The 22,969-nt window shown below is 42.4% G+C and overlaps 1 protein-coding gene across 1 annotated transcript in view; it reads right to left on the minus strand.

The window, feature by feature from the left end:
• The window catches only part of LOC126188360 (nitric oxide synthase, salivary gland-like), a 162,612-nt gene extending 139,855 nt beyond the window's left edge, over positions 1-22,757 (minus strand). Inside the window, exons 1-5 of the mRNA XM_049929959.1 lie at positions 22,662-22,757; positions 9,304-9,476; positions 1,805-1,967; positions 1,148-1,239; positions 45-186 (exon numbers count right to left, since the gene is read on the minus strand). Coding sequence (XP_049785916.1) covers positions 45-186; positions 1,148-1,239; positions 1,805-1,967; positions 9,304-9,476; positions 22,662-22,757 — 666 coding nt within the window. The remainder of the gene's footprint in view (positions 1-44; positions 187-1,147; positions 1,240-1,804; positions 1,968-9,303; positions 9,477-22,661) is intronic.
• Positions 22,758-22,969: the final 212 nt, after the last annotated feature.

A 22,969-nucleotide genomic window follows, 5' to 3' on the forward strand; every position in this document is an offset into this window, starting at 1 on the left:
TGTCAGGAAACTGGTTTATAGTCAGTGGAAAATCAGTTGAGTACCTCTGTGAACTCCATATTGGCGGGGTCTCCTGTGACGCTCCCGTCTTCATTCTTGTATCCAGCAAAATTGATCAACTGGCTGTTCCAGACCCTATAGTCATGCTTCCCGTCTGTGCGCTGGGGGAACACAGTTATCGCAGACCTGGAAGAAAAGGAAAATAGTTCTCAGCCACATCCGACAAAATGAACTACCTGTTGCTAACCGTATTGAGTGAACTGACTCCAAATAAGAGCAATATAGAAGACTCTCCCCTACGAATAGTTACTCGTAATTTTTTGGGGGCTACGGTGCAGTCTTACATGTCATAGTAACAGGATGTTTTTTTCAGAAATAAGAAAACAATAACAGTAGAAAGATGGGAGTATTTACTTCTGACTTAGACTTCTTATTTTGTCGATGCGTGTGAAAATTCTACCGTTTTCATTTCCATTTTAAAATTGAGAGTTGCGTTTAATTTTCTCGAGATCCCTACCACAATCAGACTTTTTCTATTAATATAGAGCGGCGTACTATATATGATAATTTTTTTGTTTCTGAGTATTTCAAATCAATACATTTGAAACGTGTAGAGTTAGTTATGAGGGTACCGTTTCACCATTTATGAACCATCCGCCGCTCGCCTCACAAACTGGTGCCGTTCCGAGAGCCCTCCGTCTGCTCGGACGTGGGTCCTGTGAACTGAAATATCTTTACTGTTTATTAATAGCCACTCCCGTAGTTTCTGCCTGGAGAGAGTAGTTCCCAATAAAATCACCAGGCATATACAATACACAAATAAATGAGGTACCGTATTTTAGGATAAATCTTTTACTTTATCAGTTCAGCAAATCAGAGCCATAGATTTAGTCAGTGAAAGTAGTGTATGGGTGCCAAGAAGATGTATTATACCAGGAAAAACAAGGTGATGTATCGCTATTAAAGAATTGCTGGACTATTTTACTCCTTAATTCCTGGTTTCAGCGTCTTTTCCACATTGTGAGGAACTGAGAAATAGAAGATTTAATAATGTGGTTATTATATGCCACTGGTGATTTGTATGATAATCCATTTTTATCACAATCCTGATTCTACAATAGTATACAGGTATATGATATATACTCACTTTATATTCCCGTTGTTTGTGCTAAATTCTATGTGCTTGCAGACTGCTTCAAACATTCCCTTGGCTGTAGTCACGTGTCGGCAGTCGAAAACCTAACGATAAGTAAGAGATTAACATCGACATAATTTCTACAAAGTATCATAAAATATGTCGAAAATAATCACAATTGTTAAAATATGTAGACATTTATTTCCAAGAGAGGAGATTTCCTTGTTGGAACTTTAGTCTTAAATCGAGAACGATGTTTCTACTACTCAACATCTGGAGAGCAACATTATACAAAAGTGAAATGTGAAAGGTGAATAGCTGTTCAGATACAATGCGATATTAAGAGTTATACAAAAAGGAAAAGTAGCGACTGCAGAAAAAGACTGGAATACGCTTCATAGATAATTGACGACATCGGGTTTAGTAAGTATGCATAAATGAATGGAATGACTTTGTGGAGGGGATGACTGAATCAATCTAGCTGCATAACTATAACATTGTAAAAATTAAATAAATGCTGCTACGCGGGTGAGAAGTTTCGCGACACATGTATATACTTATCAGCCACATCTGTGTACTCCCGCTACCCCGCAATAACATGTAAAGTGCAAGATATAAACTCCCGACAGTCCCGACGATTTTAGAACTACTGGTGTGTAGACTTCTCACCTGTAAGTTTGCCCACTGTATGCGACCAATACAGCGCACTGAGTTTCTCCAGGCGAGCTTGGCTCCGTACGCTAGCTCATCACTCGTCAGCCAGTAAGTCCCTGTAGCTGCCACCTCGTGCTGCACTTTCTCCAAACGAGTCCTGTACTCCTGACTGTCTGCCCTAAAACAGCATTAATGAAAATGCTAGTTAGTACGATTTTTCATCCGAAAGTTGGTATAACGCAATTCACAAGACAGTCTCGTTGTATTTTGCGAGGTATCTGAAACGTAGGAGGAATTGTAATATGTAATACTTAAAAAAATAAAGTAAAATTAAAAATACGTCGCGTTGTCAGTGTTAGTCTTCGCTTTTACTGATATTTGTTTTCTGAACATTCATGTGTTATGAATCCTTTGTACTCCGCGGCCATAACTTACTTAGTCTGTTTGCTTGGCGGCTTCTACGAGTGTCCCGTGGTCACCTTATAAACCGCGAGATTTACTAAGACTGCAAATCACTGTTGTTTGAATCAAATATATATCACTTTGTTGTCATACAGACCATCGTAAAGTTCCAGACAATGAGGAAGCAATAAATCAAGGACACCTCTCCAGCTTATGTATGGAACTAGCGCGTCCTTCAGTTGGGCGAATTTGAGGTAATCAGTGGGATACTTCTCAAGTGTCGTGGTGTCTCGACTTAATTATTTGTTTGAGAGGTAAGTGAAGTGAATATACAAAGAAGACCGTGATATCATAACTGTCTGGTTTATAGTCTTGAAGAGGAAGTAAGTCTATAGTTTAACGTACAGTTTAAACTGAACATATTCGACACCAATAACTAGATCAGCTGGGAAATGAAACAAGCCATAGTTGTCTGTTGAAAGAACAGCATGGTTCGTGACGTAGAGTGATGAGACAAAATGACGTATGAGAAACGTACGCTACACAAAAGCGATTTCAGTGTCTTAAACACACCATTACATTCCTAGTTTTGTTCAACCCATCAACAAGCATTTAATGTTTTATTGACGAATGTCCTACTGCGGGAAGCGGCTGCAAAATTCCACAATCCTGAATGACTGTTCTCCCTAATGCGCTGTCGCACTTGCCCACATGGTCACCGTCATGCACACTGCCCTTTTCGTTGAAGGCGCTTGGACGACTTATGAAATTTGCCTGCGCAAGTAGCTCAGCATCTGTTTGCTTATGACGCTAAATTTAAATCAGCGCTACGACGTTACTGTTTGAGAAAAAATTCATCACTGAACCATACTGGCAGCTTGCGACAGAAGGAATCAAAGCCGTCACTTTAAGTTGGTTGTATTTGTATACTGTGAGCGATTGTGAAGTGCCAGTAGTCCTCTATGGAAACTATATCCTACGAGATATTTCGAAGTCTTTGCGACAAACATCTAGGGCTGATAGATCACGTCGTTCGAGGCAAAGTGTCCGCTGGTGCTTGCTGGCGAGGCTAGCCGTCGTTTAAGACTGGTTGTGCCCCTGAGAAGCTACAGGGCGGTGGCACTCTGTGGCGTTAGTATCCAATATGTATCGTCTGTCATCCAGTATTTCACTCCGCGTAGAAGGTGGTAGGCTTCTATAATACCGTTCTCAGCTTAGAGACACTCATTGCTATGGTGTACTGGTGGAAAAGCACTCAGTTTACTGGTGTAAGTAACGTGCTACACACCTAGTTTGTGGACCCACCTGGTAGGTAAAATCTCATCGTCTCAAGGCCGGCGAATATTAAAGGATGTCTAGAGTCGCTGGGAAGCATCAGCGAACATTTTTAATCTAACAAAACTTGTTCACCATAATGTTATCTATCATCTATTAATGTTCATCGCAAAGAACTTGAAACACCCTCTACACTTGTCAAACATACTCTGTCAACAAAAGTCCTGCCAACAAACATTTGCCGTGGTCGGAAACGATTTACCTTCTAGTTACCCTTTCACACATGGTGGAAGTATAAAGAACCTAGACTAGTAAAACTATAAATAAACTCCTGATCAAACGTGACTGGTGACTGTGACGTGTCACGAAAACAAGTGTACATTAGGCAGTAGTAGTATATGGTAAGATAAATGAAGAAATGGAGGACAGCACGCGCTACCGAGTAGAACAGAACCTAGCGTAGATGCAGGGTCACGCTATCTGAGGGTGAGAGGCTGAGGTGCTCGCTATGGGATAGCGAGTAGTGGGAGGCGGGGCGGTGGCTCTCCGGGAGCGACGGGTCCTCTGTCTTTCTGAGGTTGTCCCTACAGGACAGCATCACTTGTAGCATTATATAGATCGAAACTCTTTCCTGTCTTCTTAATACATAAATTGTTAATTTTAATAATTTGCGTTTGCTAATGTTTACAACTACATACGGCTGCAACTTTGTTAAAACGCTAAAGAAACTAAGTAAGCTCCGTTTTATATTCATGTACAGTTTAATACTGTGAAACCACGACCTGTCATAGTCACTAGGTAGCAGTTCAAAGGTAAATGGCGAAAAATAATATAAAAATAATAAATAGCCTTGTTGAATATTAAATAGCAAATGCTGTCGTAGAAACTAAACCCATGGATAATTTATTTCGACTGAAGTTGACTACTGTAGTTTCCTATCTTTGCTGTCTTTGTCATGGTGAGGTGGGATCTTGGAAGCTATCCAAGAAATAACATCCTCATCATGTGTTCGCTGTGAAATTGTTACGCACTATTTTTTATGGAGACCTCGGAATAAAAAACCGCAGAAAAATTGTACCCCATGGCCACCGAACTCTTCGACGTTTCAGGATGATGAGGATGTTATTTCTTGGATAGCTTCCAAGATCCCACCTCACCATGACAAAGATAGCAAAGATAGGAAACTACAGTAGTCAACTTCAGTCGAAATAAATTATTCTGCTCATGAAAGTTCTCTGTTCTCGGAAGTGTATTTGATTCCTTCAGGTTCTCGAGCACAGAGCATATGGATAGGAGCGCTGCTTGCGCGTGACAGGTTGAGAATTTAGATTAGACGGAAGTGCGTCCGGATGGCCGAGGAAATTAAGGAAACCGTTCTAGAGAACAGGAGCACTCGGGTTCGAGTCCCATTCCGACACAAATTTTCATCCTGCATCGTTGATTTATTTTAATGTCTGCGGACGGCAAAATGTCTTGTTTTCTCTTAATCATGTCATATACGTCAGCTGCAACGGATCAACGTGCAAATAAAGTCATTTCGAAATTTTAGTGCATTTTGCTTTACCAGTTGATCTGAAAATGAGACTAATATATGAATATGAGGGAAATAACTCACTACTCATTTCCAGCATAAATTCTTATTGTTTGACATCTTAATTTTTTTGTAGAGAATGACAGGAAAAGAATAAAACTCGTCTTTTATTATATTAGTTCTCTATCGAGGTTCTTCGAAACGGACATGCTTCCTTGTAGGGTATTTTTCAAAAATCTTCAATGTTTACAATAAATTTTAGTCTAGTACTCACGTAGACAAACGAAGAGAGATTATCTTCGATTCAGCTTGCACTGTCGTAGTACAGTTTAATCACATTAGAACAAAAATGTGATTAAAATCCAGGGACATTTAATGTAACAGCAATAACAGTTGCTCGATCCAGTAATGAAGATGCACAGATAGTTTTAACTGCGGGGAAGAATGTGTTGGAACATTCGTAGAACAGTGGCTTTCGGTTGGATGTCTCAGTATCCTTACCTTTCTGGTTGGGATTTCGTTTCGATCCGTTTGATTTACAAGTATTTCCAACTAAAAAAGACATCCTTATGTAGCAATATTTGTGAATTTACATCTTACTTGACACTATTACTTACCAGTTAACCTGGTATTTCCATCCGTCTGTTAATGGACCATCATACGTGTAGGTTTCACTATGTGCAGTAAATTCCAGTAACAGAGGGCTGCAGTATTTTCACGACCAATATCCCAAAAACTACTAAATACTAATTACAAAACTAAATCACACGTCAGTATGTTCAAAAAACTCTTCGCGATATGCTGCTGATTGTTGTGACTGCGTCATAATTACTAGTTTTTTCATAGCTCTAATTTCGCTGTAATTCAAAATTGCTTCTTGTCTTGCAGATCAATGACACGATACATTTGTTTTTCAGTCATTTCTTTGTTCCTCATCGTTCCAAATGGTTTTCAGTTTATCTGCAGTTAAAATCTGTCAGTGGTAATTTCGTCGACCTAGGCTGGTAATCAGTCGGCACGATCCTGTTTCTATGTTCCATAGAAGCATACAGTCAAGTTAAGATCGAGGATAAATCAAACGTATGGCACCATGTCGTGGAAGCCGTCGTACATTAGCCGCCAGGAGAAATGATCATTTCTTGGCTGAAAATAATGTTTCACTGGTGAAGCTATCCAAGAAAGAGATAGAATTCTTTTTCTATGCTGTTGCCTTTGCAATTATGTTACTACATTCTACAAATCACGCGCAGACGCATAGAAATTGTGATTGAGAAAAAATCAATTGTATTGGTGGAACAAATGTAACGTAATTCGCTGTGTCGCTTACGGTTTTACGATTATGGTCAGGTTTTATTATGAGTCATAAATCCATTCTCTGCTTCTTTGTTATCTTTCCGACATTGCCGTTGTAGCAACAGTGCAGAGTTCTTGAAAAACGGTATATACATGCAGTAAACCTACGTACATATGTAAGTACATACGTCTGTATCCCGCGTCGTTGCATCAAATACATTGGTCCATCTTCTTCTCTTGAACTTCTTTCCCGTTTCTATTCCTAACCAATGCACGTTCCTCTTCTTTCTACGTGGGACCTGATCAAGTCTCTATGTCTGGTTCCAGGTCTTCCTCAGGATCTTCTCGAGGTAACCACGTGGCTGTTAACTGCAAGAAATTACTTTTTAAACGAATCTTTATTAGGTGTTCGAGTCGTTAGCCTAAAAAGCGTCGTATCTTTGTCTTAAAGGGATGCGGAGTAGATCGTAGACAATTTTGTCACCAGAGATGTCCCATAGATCCAGTCATTCTAAAGTACACGATTCTGGCCTTAATAGGAAATATTCCAGCCCTTCATGGACCTTTGCAGAGAAGTATGTAAAAACATTTTATCTGAATAAAAGACAAGATAGTCAGATAAATCCCCTTTTTATAATTTTAATGATAATGTAACGCTCTCTTCAGACGTGGTAAAGGAAGTTCCTTGTCATCGCAGGTGGACTTTTACTCGTTAATACTGACGGGTTTCGGTTATGATTGTGTTCGAAATTACGGCCAGAGGAGTATCATGTGTCTTGACGTCAGGAGTTGCGTTAGACTCACATGAGTCGTTAATTGTGAGTGTACCCTTAATCGAAAGAGCTTATATAATAATCTCTGCTTCACTGATCTGTGTCGTTTTACATTTGCTACAGTCCGCTCTCGCCCGACCAATATTTTTCTCGATTTATTAGCAGTAAATGTATCCCTAAAAGCCGTACGTCGTTGATTTCTTGTAGACGGATCAAAAGCAAAGGTTGACTGTTAATACATGCAGGGCTGCTCTCCGTGGTATAACGTGCCTTTATTGTTTGGTAATCGCAAAGCCTGCTTGGAACACTTACGTGTTACCGCCGTAGTTTCATCTGATGGATGACTATATCGCGGCTAATCGTGAAAGTTCGATAGCCATAAATTACTTGCTGCCATTTTAACTCGTAACGAATTGTTACAGACCTGCGTAAGAAGTACGTCTGAGAAATTCTTTCACGAGAAAGTGGCTCCCTTGAAGCAATGTAGACGTCGTAATGTCTGGTGGGTGCTTGTCGCAATTCCTTCCCCTCTCTCTCTGGTTCTTATCGAAACAGTTATTGAGGGACTGGGTTTCCACCCCCGTCCGTCATCCATAATTTAGACTCTACGTGAATATTTAATACGAATTCTGCGATCATTTCTTCAACAAGGCTACGGCTGATTCTCTTCCACCATCCATTCTAGTTGAAGTAGTGGCCTGAGTCCAATGGTCTCGTTATCGACAAGACGTCTACCTCCAATCCTCTTTGTGTTCATCCCCTTTTCATGCATTCTGATTTCCATCGAGGGAATTTGTACCAATACATAGCATTATATGAGATCTGAAGATGTTTCGCAACGTATATTGAATCATCAGCATCCAGTATCGACCAAGACTGGCTCATTGAGGGAAAGGAAAGCCTGATCCAAGAGGAACATTCAGAATTTCTGAGCCGTTTGCAATGTGACGAACTTGACTCTGTCGATTATTTTGACTTAGAATTAAGGCTGAAGGTGCTTTAGAACAAAAGTCTCGGTTGTCAAATGGGTTAATAAGCAAGAAAGCTGTTCAGTATGCACACTCTTAAGTTTTCCTCTTTATAACTCGGTAAGGACTGGAGTATTTCTCTAAAGAAGGCCAATCTGGATTTTTGAGAAGACTCAAACTCCAGTGACAAAACTGCTAGTTAACAGGAAGACATGGGGGGAAATAAGATGAAAGATCTGTTCCCCCCTTTGCTTGTCTTTTCTTTCATAAAACTCTCTGTCTGAAAGAACAGATACCACACATTCATATAATTTGATAGGCCTAGCTGGGCAATGAATCCACCTCTTAACAGTGCGGATGCACAAATACGTCCGACCTCCTGTAAGAATCGTGGAAGAGCGAACATGGAGGAAATGGACAGGGGCTGCAGGTAGGTGGAGATCGATGGGAATGTGGATCGACCGTGAGGCGATTTGAGGTAGTCCGTGCAATTGCGATAACACTGTGTCCTGGATGGCGCAATGGTTAACGCACCTGGCTAGTAAGCAGGAGATCCCGGTTCGAATCCCTGTCCAGTACACATTTTCATTCGTCGCCGCCTATTCCGCGTTAAGTCCCAGTGCAGCTGACAGCAGTGATCCCTCCCCTCCCCTTTCTATTCCTTTTTTCACCGCTCCACCTTCTCTTATAAGTGTTTATTAACCATGATGATACCGAATGAAGGTAGGATGCTGGTTGCGACCAGATTTGCTGCTAACAGCGCCGTCGTCGATAGCGGACGAACCTAATTATCTCGCCCCTCTGCTGCCATTTTCCTCCCTTGACCTAAAGAATAGCACAATTCGGATCTTCTTTTTATTACAATGCAAACTGTTCTCCAGTGATACGCAATGAAGCAAAGTTACCTTATAAGGGCCGACATAAAATTTAAGCAGCAGTCTTTCTGAGCGACCACTGAATCTTAGTAGGACTTTCCAACTCCATTATCTGAGTTTGAAATAACAGATTTTAATACACGGATACTCACTGTTAATCGGTAATTTAACTGCAATGAAATATACCTGGGCGTATTAGTTTGTGTCAACAGTTGACTCTGTTTACAAATTAACAAGTGGTGCGGAAGTGAAGACTGATGTAGTTTGGAAAAATTTGGTGGTTTATGTGTTTTGCTATGACCAAACATTTCGAATAGATGTTGCCATGAATAATTCTGTGCTTGCTGGACACAGTTTGGAAGTACCCAACGCAAGTCTTAACCATGTGCAGCCTTACCGGCGCATCGACGAGTAGTACTGCTCGAGGAAATCATTGGCATGTTTGAGTATATCCTCTCTCGTCCTCAGCGCTTTTGCGTCTCCTCCCGGTAGAGCCACAACACTGCCAAGACACGCTTTCTGTCCACACTGAGACGGCTGAAACAGAATATACGAAAAGAAATCTGTATTCTAGCTTCGTCAGATATTTCAGACAGTACTATACAGTATAACAAAATACTTATGCAGAACCTTATAATAAATATGGATTGTCTAGCACTACAGCTGCAGTCGAGTGATAGTCAGGTGGGGTCTTAAGCATTACGAACGACAAGGATTATAGTTACGGTTGCCGCGCTTGATATCAGAAAAATAGTCCAATTATCAAACGGCGTGCTCGAGACGAAATTTTACGTAGCCTCATTAAATGCGAATCAAATTATTTACCCTCTCATTTTGTGAATATAATCTGCGGTATGGGATTTGGAGCCAGCACTCGCATAAGTAAATGTCAGAAAACAACAATGGTCAATTTACGTCCATAGAGAAAAGTGAATGTAGATTCGGAAAAAAATAAATACCTCCACGAGAATGAAGAGTGTGAAAGATTTCCGCAACTGTCAAGAGGCGTGAATCAATTGTTTGCTCATGTCGTGATGTTGGAGTTCAGTAGACTCAATTTGACGAGTTTTTAATTACGTTTGCAAGATTGGGAAAGAGAGGGTAGTTATAAGAAATAAAGAATAGTTGGGTGTAACTAAAGACTCACACATAGAAGGTTACGAAGCGAATTTCGATACAAAATTTATTTTTTTCCGGAAAATTGGAAATACAGAGACGGCTACTGGACAGAAGATAGGAGGGAAAAATTGAAATATTGAAAATGTGTTGGAAAACAAGAAAGGAAATAGAAAATGAAAAATTAATGCAGTAGGTGACTAACTACACGTTGTTCCTAGAGCTCTAAACTCGAGGCAAAGAAGATGGAAAAGAAGAAATCCGTGTTGAAAAGTGAGTGTGTGACATAATTCTGTCCAGTTTCTTCATAGCGATTTTTTCAGTGCCTGACTAATTGAGATATTGCCTGCACATTACCAGGTATCAGTGGTTACTACCTCTCCGAAGCATGGTTTCCAAGATTTTTTAAAGGAAACTGAAATAATTTAAATAGGGGGCGTTCAGTAAGTAATGCAACATATTTTTTTCCTCGCCCAGTTTCCGTTGAAAGAATGCGGAATTTGTTGTGGCACATCATGGAATATTCCCGCTTCAGCTCTTCATTCTCATCAAATTCCGATAGGTGCCGGCGGTATACGTAGCCACAACAGTGACCTCTGTAACGGAGGTGCGTTCCAAGCAGAGAGCTGTCATTGAGTTTCTTTTGGCGGAAAAACAGAGCATGGCAGATATTCATAGGCGCTTGCAGAGTGACTACGGAGACCTGGCAATGAACAAAACTATGGTGAGTTGTTGGGCTAGGCGTCTGTCATGATCGCTACATGGTCGCACAAACCTGTCAGATCTCCGGCGTGCTTGCCGGCCGCACATAGCTGTAACTCCCGCAATGTTGAAATGTGCGGACACACTCATTCGAGGTGACGTAAACGAGCTTCTCCTTCTCCGTGACAACTCAAGGCCTCTCACAAGTCTTCGCATTCGAGAGGAGCTCGCAAAAGTTAATTGGACTGCTCTTCCTCATCCACCCTACAGCCCAGATCTCGCACCTTTCGATTTTCACCTATTTGACCGAATGACGGATGCGCTCCGTGGGAAGCATTACGTGGATGATTGGGAGGTTGATTGGGAGGCTATTGATGGAGCACGACTTTTTTGGCTTCTACGTCGACCAGTAGAGTGGTACCATGCGCACATGCAGGCTCTCCACATAAGGTCATCGCAATGAACGGGGTTTTGTAGCAAAAAGAGTAAATAAAACCAACCTGCTTTCAGTAAAAAATTGTGTTGCATTACTTACTACCCCCCCCCCCCCCCCTCCCGTAATTCAGCCGTACCATCTGTAGGTAGTCTAAATACCTACTGAATCTGGAACTAAAAGTAGGCACACCTAATTTTATGGATAATACGGTGTTGTAGTATATCTTCTCGTGTAGCTTAATGTGCAGCGCGCTATCTTGTCACACGAGAAACTGAGCCAGACCCGTGTCGAAACCTCGCGGCGTATTAACGAGCGCGGTTGGTGCACTGGACAGCGTGAGTGTGCTTATTAGACAATCTCCCACTGTCGTTTAGACAAAAGTTGGGCTGGTTCCCACATTCCCCCTCAGAGAATACGAAATACACAAATAGTTAAAATACGATCACACACAGAGCAAAATTCACGGCATTCACAGACAAATGACGCGCACGACGGCACTCCCTTAGATTACCTTGATGACTGTGTCGTCAGAAAGAACATCCACAAATTTAAGTAACGGTGTAAAATGTGTCACATCCTAAAAAAGCAGACGCCAAACTATACGGCATGAACGCTATGGTTCAAATGGCTTTGAGCACTATGGGACTTAACTTCTGAGGTCATCAGTTCCCTAGAACTTAGAACTACTTAAACCTGACTAACCTAAGGACATCACACACACTCATGCCCGAGGCAGGATTCGAACCCGCTACCGTAGCGGTCGCGCGGCTCCAGACTGTAGCGCCTAGAATCGCTCGGCCACTCCGGCCGGCTGAACGCTATGGGAAACAAAGAAGACACGTTGTTGTACTATGTAATGAGGCTATTTGAGTCGTAGACTGAATTCTAGCAGGAAATGGATGTTAAACCTGAACAGGTATTTGAATCCTAGGCTAACGGCGAATGTGACGTTGGCACAAATCTGTGGCCTTGGAAGAAGTAATATGGAGTATTTCGGCAAAATACAACTTGTATCCTTCTTTGCTGCAGTAATTTTTATATCTTCTACATCAACATCTATACTCCGCAAGCGGCCGTACGGTGTGCGGCTGAGGGCACTTTGTGTGCCACTGTCACTTCCTCCCTTTCCTGATCCAGTCGCGAATGGTTCCCGGGAAGAACGGTTCCCGGTAAGCCACTGTGTGGTTAGAATCTCTCCAATTTTGTCTTCGTGGTCTTTTCGCAAGACATACGTAGGAGGAAGCAATATAATTGTTAACTCTTCTGGGAATGTCCGCTCTCGGAACTTTAACAACAAAGCCTCTGTTGGAGCGTCTTTCACTGGAGTTGGTTGATCATTTCTGTGACGCATTCGCGGTTACTAAATGAACCTATACCGAAACTCGCCGCTTGGATCTTCTCTGTTACCTCTGTCAGTTCTATCTGCTACGGGTCCCACAATGACGAGCATTATTCAAGTATTGATCGAACGAGTGTTTTGTAAGGTACTTACTTTGTAGGCATACAACTTTACCTCGGAATTCTTTCATTGGCTCTGTTTGGCATCTGGCTTACTCGCGATTAAATTCATGTGGTCGTTCCACTTTAAATCGCTCTGTGCGCATACTTCTAGGTATTTTATGGACGTATCCGCGTCTAGTGACTGTTTAGTAATCCTGTAATCACACAAATGGTTTGTCTGTGTATTCGCAACACATTACATCTGTTTATGTTGAGGGTCAGTTTCCACTCGCTGCACCAAGAATCAATCCTCTGTAGCACTTTCTGCATTTCGCTACAGTTTTCTAACGTCGCGACTTCTCTGTATGTAATAGCATCATCCGCGAAAAGCTTCCTGGAACTCCGGACGTCATCTACTAGATCAGTTTTATTTACTATGAAAAGTAATAATCCTATAACACTCCCGTGGGGCACGCTCGAAGTTACTTTTACATATCTGCGTTCAAAATGACATACTTTGTTCTGTTTGCTAAAAGCTTTTCAGTCTAGTCGTGCTGTTGGCCTGATATTCCGTATGTGCATATTTTGTTCATTGGGCTGCATTGCGGAGCTGTATCGAATGCCATGTGCAATGGCACCTGTATCCACTGCTTTCTGGATCTTGTGGACGAATAGAGCGAGCTAGGTTTCCCGGGATCGTTGTTATCGCAACCCATGATGGTTTTTACAGAGAAGATTTTCGGCCTCCAGAAACATAATATTCGAGCATAAAACATGTTCCATAATGCTACTACTGACCGACGTCAGAGATATAGGCGTACATTATTGTGCTTCTGTTCGATGACCCTGCTTGGAACTTGTAAACGAGAATGATGTGTGCTTCTTTCCAAACGTCAGGAACACACGGTAGTCCAAAGATCTAAGATACACTGCTACTAGAAGAGCAGGACACACACATGTATATTTCTAACTAGTTATATTAAACAAACGTATCTTCGAAGATAAACAGGCTTTGTGCCCACTTAAAAAAAAAACCATATCGATAACCGTCAGCATCATCTTTGCAAGTCATATATTTACACTTAGCTTTCTTTTTAGGTACTAAGGTAATTCAATGCGGCATAGCTTAAAACGATTTTCCATCACCTTACGCTCAGTTTAAATCGTGTAAGTGCTGTGTTAGTAATATTAAACCTCTCGTCGAACAGAAAAGTGACTAAATGCAATGTCATTACTCAATCTGATGTAATTTCATTCGGACTTTGTCGTAGAATTAAGGGATGGATTGTCAATGAATCTACATCTACATCCACATACACATTCCGAAAGCCAATGTGCGGTGAGTGGCGGACGGTCCCTTTTACCACTATTAGTCATTACCTTTCATGTTCCACTCGCAAACAGAGCGAGGGTAAAACTAATGTTTGTATGCTTCCATACGAGTGCTAATTTCTCTTTCCCCACGCGAAATGTACGCTGACGGCGGTAGAAACGTTATGCAGTCAGCTTCAAATGCCGGTTCTCTAAATTTTCTCAGTAGTGTTCCTCGAAAAGAATCCCTCCGGGGTTGTGTGGAAATTGGCTTAGTGATAAGCATCTCCGTAGTATTACGTGGTGATGGGACCTAACAGTAAGAAATCTAGCAGACCGCCTCTGAATTACTTCCATATCTTCCTTTAATCCGACTTGGTGGGAGTCGCAAAGGCTCCAACAGCTCTGAAGAATGAGTCACACTAGTGTTCTACATGCTGTCTCCTTTATCGATGAACCACACTTCCGTAAAATTCTCCCAGTAAACCGAAGTAGACCTTTCGTCTTCCCTATTACGATCGTTACTTTCTCGTTCCACCTCATGTGGCTTTAGCCGCAGATTGCTGCTCACCCTGTCCGTCAGGTCATTTATGTATATAGAGAACAACAGCGTTCCTATCACACTTTCCTGTGACATTCCTGACGATACGCTTGTCTCTGATGAACACTCTTCGTCGATGGTAACTCGCAGTTGATGACAACGTACTGAGTTCTATTACTTCAGACGTGTCCCAGCCGCTCACATATCTGGGAACCTATTCCGAATGCTCGTACCTTCGTTAACTGTTTGTACTGGAGTACCATGTCAAACGCATTCCGAAAATGGAGAAATATGTAATTTGCCTGTTGCCCTTCACCTGTGATTCGCAGGATATCAAAAAAGAGAAAGATTAAAGCTTAGACTCGGACGAGGGACGCTTTCTAAAACAATGCTGAATTGCAGATAGTAGTTTTTACGTCTCAAGGAAGTTAACTGTATTGAAACGGAGAGTATGTTGAACGATTCTTAAGCAAACCGATGTTAAGGATATTGATCTGTAATTTTGCGGTATAATTCTCTTTTATCTTTCCTTTAAACAGTAGTTACATGCACTTTGTTCCAGTTTTTGGGACTTCGTGCTGGACGAGAGATTCGCGATAAATGCAAGGTAAGTAAGAATCCAGTGCTGTAGAGTACTCTTTGTAAACCCGAAATAGGATGTCATCCTGATCTGGCGCCGTATTTACGCACGGTATGCCCAACTCTTAGATCTTGAAATACAGATGTAATTGCAATTTTTTGTTCTCGAGATAGGACAGTCATTGAACATAAATATAGTTTCAAACTTGCAAAAATTGAGTCGGGGAAACTAAACATCTGTTGTAGCATACGAGGAGGAAGACAAGAGACCAGTGTATCGCGCGAAGGATGACCCAAACATGATTGGCTGGTTCAAATGGCTCTGAGCACTATGCGACTTAACTTCTGAGGTCATCAGTCGCCTAGAACTTAGAACTAATTAAACCTAACTAACCTAAGGACATCACACACATCCATGCCGGAGGCAGGATTCGAACCTGCGACCGTAGCGGTCGCTCGGCTCCAGACTGCAGCGCCTAGAACCGCACGGCCACTCCGGCCGGCACAAACATGATTATTCTGGCCTCCATCAATAACAGAATGCTCTTTAGAGGAGTTGAGACCTCTTACCTGATAGTAGTTTATTGCTCCGACTACTATCGGAGAGACGGCAGCTTGCCTTGCAGATCTCTGGAACCATAGGTCAGGGTTATGTCAACAATTGTTTCCAAAACGAGGACGAGGGTTGGTGGGTAAAGCGAAAACGAGTTGTAATAGTAGTGAGCGATTATTGTTGCCAGGAGCATAGGGCGCTTGACCTTAGCAGAGGGCGATGGGCAGTGGGAGGCAGGACGGATTCGGCAGAGAGATGCTTGGTTAGCACACTGGACTCGCATTCGGAAGGACGACGGTTCAATCCCGTCTCCGGCCATCCTGATTTAGGTTTTCCGTGATTTCCCTAAATCGTTTCAGGCAAATGCCGGGATGGTTCCTTTGAAAGGGCACGGCCGATTTCCTTCCCAATCCTTCCCTAACCCGAGCTTGCGCTCCGTCTCTAATGACCTCGTTGTCGACGGGACGTTAAACACTAACCACCACCACCACCACAGAGAGATGCTCGTAAGCCTCGCCCGAAGCGCTCCCATCTGGTTGGCGGCCGCCTCGTGCCGAGGAATCCCAAACATGGAGCGGCCGCTGGCAGTGGCGGGGAGCGCTGGGGCCCGCCGAAGCCTCGGAGGCGCCTGCAGTCGGCTCTCCGCTGCCGCCCCGGGAGACTTGTTACGCTGGTGGCCGCTCTCGGCTGTTTCATTTACTGGACACAGTGGAGCTACAGTCTGTCCTGTGGGTCTGAACTAAGTACAGAAGGCGTTGTGTGGAAACTGGCGATAACACTCCAGCCGACTGGCTCCTGTAGGGTTTTCTTAAGGGGTTGCTATGACGCATCATTATGTCAGGAAACTGGGTAAAAAGGTTTCTCTCAATGAAGGCAAAGTAACGGTAGAGGGATACAGTATGCTGTGCTGTCGAGTGCAGTTAAGTAGGGGCCATTTTGGACTCCACAGTTTCTCCTCGTGTGATAACGAAAGTGTTGATGCGAGGATGTGTTTCCAGAGTGGAACTTCCACTTTGGAGCAGAGTGTGAGCGATGTAGAGACTTCCTGGCAGTTAATGAACCTCCCCGGAACTTTAACGGGTCTGTAACAGCTTCATATACGAAAGAGAATGTTGAGAGTTCTAGTCTGAGTCCGCTACACAGTTTTAATTTGCAACAGGAAACAGGCGAGCCAGAGATATCATACGTCACACCAACTAGAGAGTTTTCATGCCGTGTTATTCCGAACAATTTGTTACTAGATCCATTAGCAGGAAGTATAGGGTGTTAATTTCCAAATAGATGAGTGAAAACACACCATTGACCTCGTCAGATACCTGAAGACGAATACTAGCTGTATTAATGTTACCATCCTGATTTACCAATTCGGAGAAACAGCGGGATTCAGTGCGTGTACCTGTGCTCGCAACATTAACTTGTACGGGAATTAGGACGGCTCGAACTGCCAGTTAGCATGCAACCTGCCATTAATGTGGGCCAGTGCTTTATGGCTGTTCTTCATGATGCGTCGCACATTATTGCGAAACTGAAATAAAAATGAGGGTTGTTTTGACGTAAAGAAGAAATCTGCTTCGAAGAGAGAGTTTACGGCGTTCACAAGTAGTCATTCCATTCTATACTTTGCTATTCGATTACACGCCTCGGCTGAAAGGCAACCACAGTAACAACAAATCTACATGAATAATCTATTCATTCTCTGTAGCTGATCAGTTAGCGCAAAGCTATTTATGTTATTCTGATTCTGTACATAGTATTTGTGTTTTATGTGGAGCGCAGGAATACTCTCATCTCTTTCGTTTCTGACTTTTTGGTAACGTCCTTGTTCTGCAGTCGTCACATAGAGCACAGAGCCTCTTTCCGATCAGTAAGCCGGACTTCTGTGTTGGAGGATATGTCATTGATCCAGATGATTTATGATTTCTGCAAATCTTTTACGTGAATGTTATTCAAATAACGCCATAGTTGATTTCATTCCCATATTTTTCGAATTGGATTATACGTTCTATCTGTTAAAAATCTCTAAAACGTTAAGGTCTGTGGCACAACTCTTTGGACTGTCGGTCTAACTGCATTTTGGGCGCAGCCATTGTATTCGCTGCGGCGCTAGGTCAGGTACAGGGACGGGGGAGGGGACTGGGGCTTGGCCGCCTGTTACCTACTCGAAAGATCCACGGTAGTTATTTCGTCAGCAGGCTTAATGGACTCACTGTGAAGCTAGTGAAGCAGGATAGAGATCCTCAAGATACGAAACATTCATTAGGTCCGAGAGCGGACTTAAGATGGTAGATCGATACCCGGAAAACGCAGATATCTGTGTTCGAGACTTCCGCAGGCCCGCAGTTTCTTCTTGTCAGGTGAATATCATTTCTGTGCTTTGGAACGTATTTAATTCATGATATTTATATAGGTCTCAACTGTTTAGGATGAAACGATAATTTCATGGCAGCGAGTTCTGACAACTGTAATGACTGCGATGTCGCAGTTTCTTGATGGGCGTTGTTCGATGTAATCTTCCTTATGCTATATAAATTAACAGTCACTAATTGATGTGTGCTAGGGGAAGCGTGTATTTCTTGTGTTGTAGATCGACATTTAGAAGTGGCACAGAAGGATAATAAGCCTGTATGCCTGCATGAATGAACGATACTTATTACTCAGCTAAGTGAAATGCGCTCTCGAACGTGGCGAGAAGTAAACTGGTCGCTTAACTACGTACAGCAGCTTTCTAATTTTAAGTACTGAGCATTGCCTTGGACTGCCACCTTGGAAAGTGATCACGTGAAATGTCTTCGCGGCCAAGCGTGATCAAATTTATTGATGGTCAGGAGGAGGAACAAGTGACAGTATTTTCGGAAATAAACTAAGGACTTTGCTTGGAAATTGTTCAACTTCAGACCGTTCATACTGTGGACAGCGTGAAAAGAGCAGCCATCATACGTACGGAATTGGAATTCGATTGTCTACTCAAGAGAAGAAAAAGCAGAATGCTCTGAAGGAGGGATTCCATTGACAGTATGGTTAAAGGTGCAGCAACATACCTAACTTTGCGATATTGTAAAGTAAACAACCAACAAAGTACTTCCTCAAACGTTTTGCTGCCCTTGTCGCTAAGAGATAAGCCCTCAAATTATGATTCTGTGTAATTCATTCTTAAAATTGCAGGAATAAACGAATGATTTTGCGCAAAAGACAGTTAACTGTCACAAATTTCTTTGTTGAATTTCTTTGGTGGTATCTGTAAAAAATACGATAGCATGCTTAGCACGCCGTCCCAGTAGTTTGTAAACGGAACTTTTCTGCATGAACAAGATAATACTACTGCTCACAAGGCAAAGGCCACTGCGTTATGGTTCGAAGAAAAGCTGGTGTGTATCCTAAATGACGTGCTAATAGCTCTGTCCTGAGCCCCATCGCAAATGTTTGGGACGACGTAAAGTGCCGGTTTCAGTCCAGATCAATCCTCGAAAAGCTGGGATCCACTGTTCACCAGGCTTAAGAAATACTATAAAGAAATCTATGTTCAGTCAGAGTTTAGTGGAAAGCGTTCCCCGAATGATAACTAAAGGAGAACAAATACGTCGCTATTATGTCTCACCTCTTCTGAACAATCAGTATGGATGTCCGGATATTCTGGCCGTATAATACATCTTTATACAACTATAATGTTCGATATTTTTCCTGAGCGCAATACAGGTCCCCACATCGCCATATGAGGGTACTTAAAGCTCCTGATTGGTGGACCAGGTATTACGGAGTGGGGAAGAATAATTTTGCGTAGGTGTACTGATCTCCAGATATTCGTAGGCGGCACACTCACAGGTTAACGTTATTGAAACATTGTACTCGTTCACCATGTGCGTCTTTTCAGGGGTGTATTGGGCCCTGACTTCATTTCTGTAAATTATAGTGCGCGAACGCATCGAACTATACAGATGGAGGAGCTCAGTGTATGAAAGTTCCGTAAGTGAACTGCCCTGCCCGTTCCCCCGACTTAAATCCCATCGAGTACGTGTGCGATGCATTGGCAAGACGCACTACAACACGCCCTCGTGCACTAACGACCATCCACTAGTTGTCTGCCGCGCCGGTGAAGGAATGGACCACCTTACCGCAAGAACTCCTTGCCAACCTTGTGGTCAGCTGGGAGCACACTGCAGAATATGCACTGTTGTCCGTAATGGTTACAGACTCTTATTAAGGACCACATGTTGGCTCTTGTAATGTGCAGGGGACCGTCAAAAATCGCAGTGACTGAAGTGTAATTACAGTCTTTGAATAAAAGTATGATTTATGTTCTTCTCAGTGCTCACTTCTTTCAGTTGCCTTCTGTACAATACTGAAGCAGTTATTTCTTTGTATTGTTAAAATTTTATCAAGCTTTGTTTCTTGGCAGTGATACGCCTTGCGAAAGTTACTTTAGTACTTAAGTTTGGCACAACAGTGTACATGCTGTATACAAATGATCAGCGTGCACTACTTGTGAAATTCTGAAAATTTATTGGAAAATGACTGGCGAATGTTTGATTCATATACCGCTTTCATTTTCACTTGTTTATTTCGTAAGGATAGAATAGCTCGATCGCCATGAAAAATTTAAAGCAGACTGAGAAATTCTCTAATTGTTTGTGTTGTTTATTTGCTTCCTACACCATTTATAGGCTACATTGTCTCTACATCGCAATATTATACGCCTGCTAAGTTAAAAAATTATGTGAATGAACATGTGCTGTGAGGAATATCTTTTCCAGACGTATAGCCGACACTGTGATATATCCATCAAATATCTAGGAGTACACGTACGGAGCAATTGAAAGTGGAACGACAACATAAAAATAAACGCACGTAAGGCAGGTGGCGCACTATGATTCACTGGAAGAATCCTCGGGAAATTCAGCCTGTCAGCAAAGGAGATAGCTTACAGAACCTTCGTTCGACTAATACTTGAATATTGCCTGGCAGCTACGGATCCTTACCAGATAGGATTGATATGGGAAACAGAGAAGACCCGTAGAAAATCAGCACGTTTCGTTTGAGAATCATTAAATAAGCGCTAAAGCATCACGGATCTGCTCAGCCAATTCAACTGGCAGACGCTGCAAGGGATGCGTTCTACATCAGGGTGTGGTTTACTGTTGAAGTTCGGAGAGAGTGCGTTCCTAGAAGACTCAACCAGTATATTGCTTCCTCCGATTTATATCTCGCCCTAAATACCATGCAAATTACAGTAACCGTTCTTCCCGTGAACCATTTCACCCTCTCCTCTCTTTCTCTTTCTCTCTCTCTCTCTCTCTCTCTCTCTCTCTCTCTACCTCTACCTCTCCCTCTCTCCCTCTCTACCTCTACCTCTTACACACACACACACACACACACACACACACACACACACACACGCATACACACATTACATAAATATATAAAGTCGATAAAACAGTCATATTCAAGTTCATATAAATGTTCTTAACGCAACAAATAACAGGTACAAACCGTGAAAAAACAAATAAGGAGCTATTAAATCGCAAATCCGAGACATCTTGACAGATAAACATGTTTACTGCTGATTAAAAGAAAGCAATAGGCATACTACAGAACTTTTATCATTTGCAGTAAGTGAAACAATACTTCCGTTTTATGCCTCGGGAGCCCATCGCAGCCAGTCGCGAGCGTTCGTTGTTTCATGTCACATACGACAGTGTGGCAGAAAGCACGGCTTGGCTACGGTGGGAACCTCGCATTACTTACCGAAGAAAAATTCACTTTTGTTAGGAGTAAGCGATAAGTCGGGAGCAGTAAGTTGTATCATCAGAGTGTTATCAGATGTATTTAACTGACAATTAAAAGCGCGACTGAAAGCAGGTGTTTTATTACATAGTTTTGTCCCCACGAATCGAATATTGAATTCAAATTTAACGAAAGTATGCTTCCGAGATCTAGGGAACTATATCTAACCCGTTCTATTAAAATTAACTATCTATTTAATAATCATGTCTAATAATACGTCTTTTTTATAAAACTTTAAACAGCACAGTAAAGCGTCTAATTGTACGGAGGATGTGATTTCTCCTTTCTGGATGGCGTTTCACTGAGGAAGGGTTCATATTGTGGGGAAGCAGGGTTGAAGTCCCCGTTCACCTTTAACGATATCCTTTTTCTATTTTTCCCTAAATCACTTAAGCCGAATTTCGTGTCTATTCCTGCAACTAGGTCGCAACAGATTCCTTTCGTCTTCCGTTTCCTACTGAATCAGTGCTGTATGTTTTCTATTCGATTTAGCAAATGTAATATTATTTGTTGTTAAACTGAAAAAGGAGAGAATGTAAATGATCTACACCTAAGTTCAAACTAGTGTCTTTCCATGAAGTACGACCCACACTGATATTTACATTCCATGTATGGGAAATCTGTGCTATTATAAATATGAAATTTGGAAAACTAGTTTCATACATACGGTGTTCCGTATGTATTAAACTAGTTTTCCAAATTTCATATTTATAATAGCACAGATTTCCCGTACATGGACTCAGCAGAACACGTGAACAACGATGGCTTGAGCAGTTGTAAAATAGGAATACTTCCGTATTTTTCGCCTTTACTAGTATCTGACGATACAAAAGCGCTCCAAATTTCGAAGTTGTACAAATATTGTGTTGCAGAATTTCTAGAGTACAGCATCTACCATAGCTCAGGAAGATAGCTACGGGGGAAGGAAGGGAGATCAGGGTTTCTAGCAACATCGATTGCGAGGTCACAAGAGACGAGGCCCAACTTCGGACTGGCGCATTGAATCGTCATGTCCTTTCAAAAAATCCACTCCGGCATTCACTTTGTTATTTCTGGATACCACTGGAAATTTAACAATGGACGGCCGGACCGGGATTTGAACCGTCGTCCTCCCGAATACGAGTCCAGTGTCCTGCCTCTGCGACACTTCGCTGACTGGGGAGAACGTTGTAAACGATCCCAACGTGTATCTTTGTTAATTTGCAATGACAAACAGACAAGTGCCAAACAGACAAGTGCGGCGCCGAATACAGAGCAGAGAATGTCCGTATTTGAAAGCTCAAGCAGCATCTACTGTACCTGTTGTCTGCCGCTCACGTTGGTGTGCAGCCGGTCGACATCAGTCTCCTTCGTGGCGTGGTTTCGCAGTCGTACGAAGTTCCCCAACATCGCCATAGTTTTCTGTCTATAATTTTTAAATGACTTTACTAGCAAATCTAGAGGCGCAGTCTGCACAGCCCGGAGCTACAGCAGCTTTCGAGAACGGAGCGTCTTTCGGCGTTCTGAAGCCTAGAAGGAGGGTGGCAGGTTGCTTGACCTGACTGTCTCGTGCCCGTGGTCGGCGGTGCCTTATATGGGTGGGCGGCACGTGACCCGGCCCGTGGTCG

This window comes from Schistocerca cancellata, chromosome 5, assembly GCF_023864275.1.
Source record: "Schistocerca cancellata isolate TAMUIC-IGC-003103 chromosome 5, iqSchCanc2.1, whole genome shotgun sequence".
Lineage (NCBI taxonomy): Eukaryota > Metazoa > Arthropoda > Insecta > Orthoptera > Acrididae > Schistocerca > Schistocerca cancellata.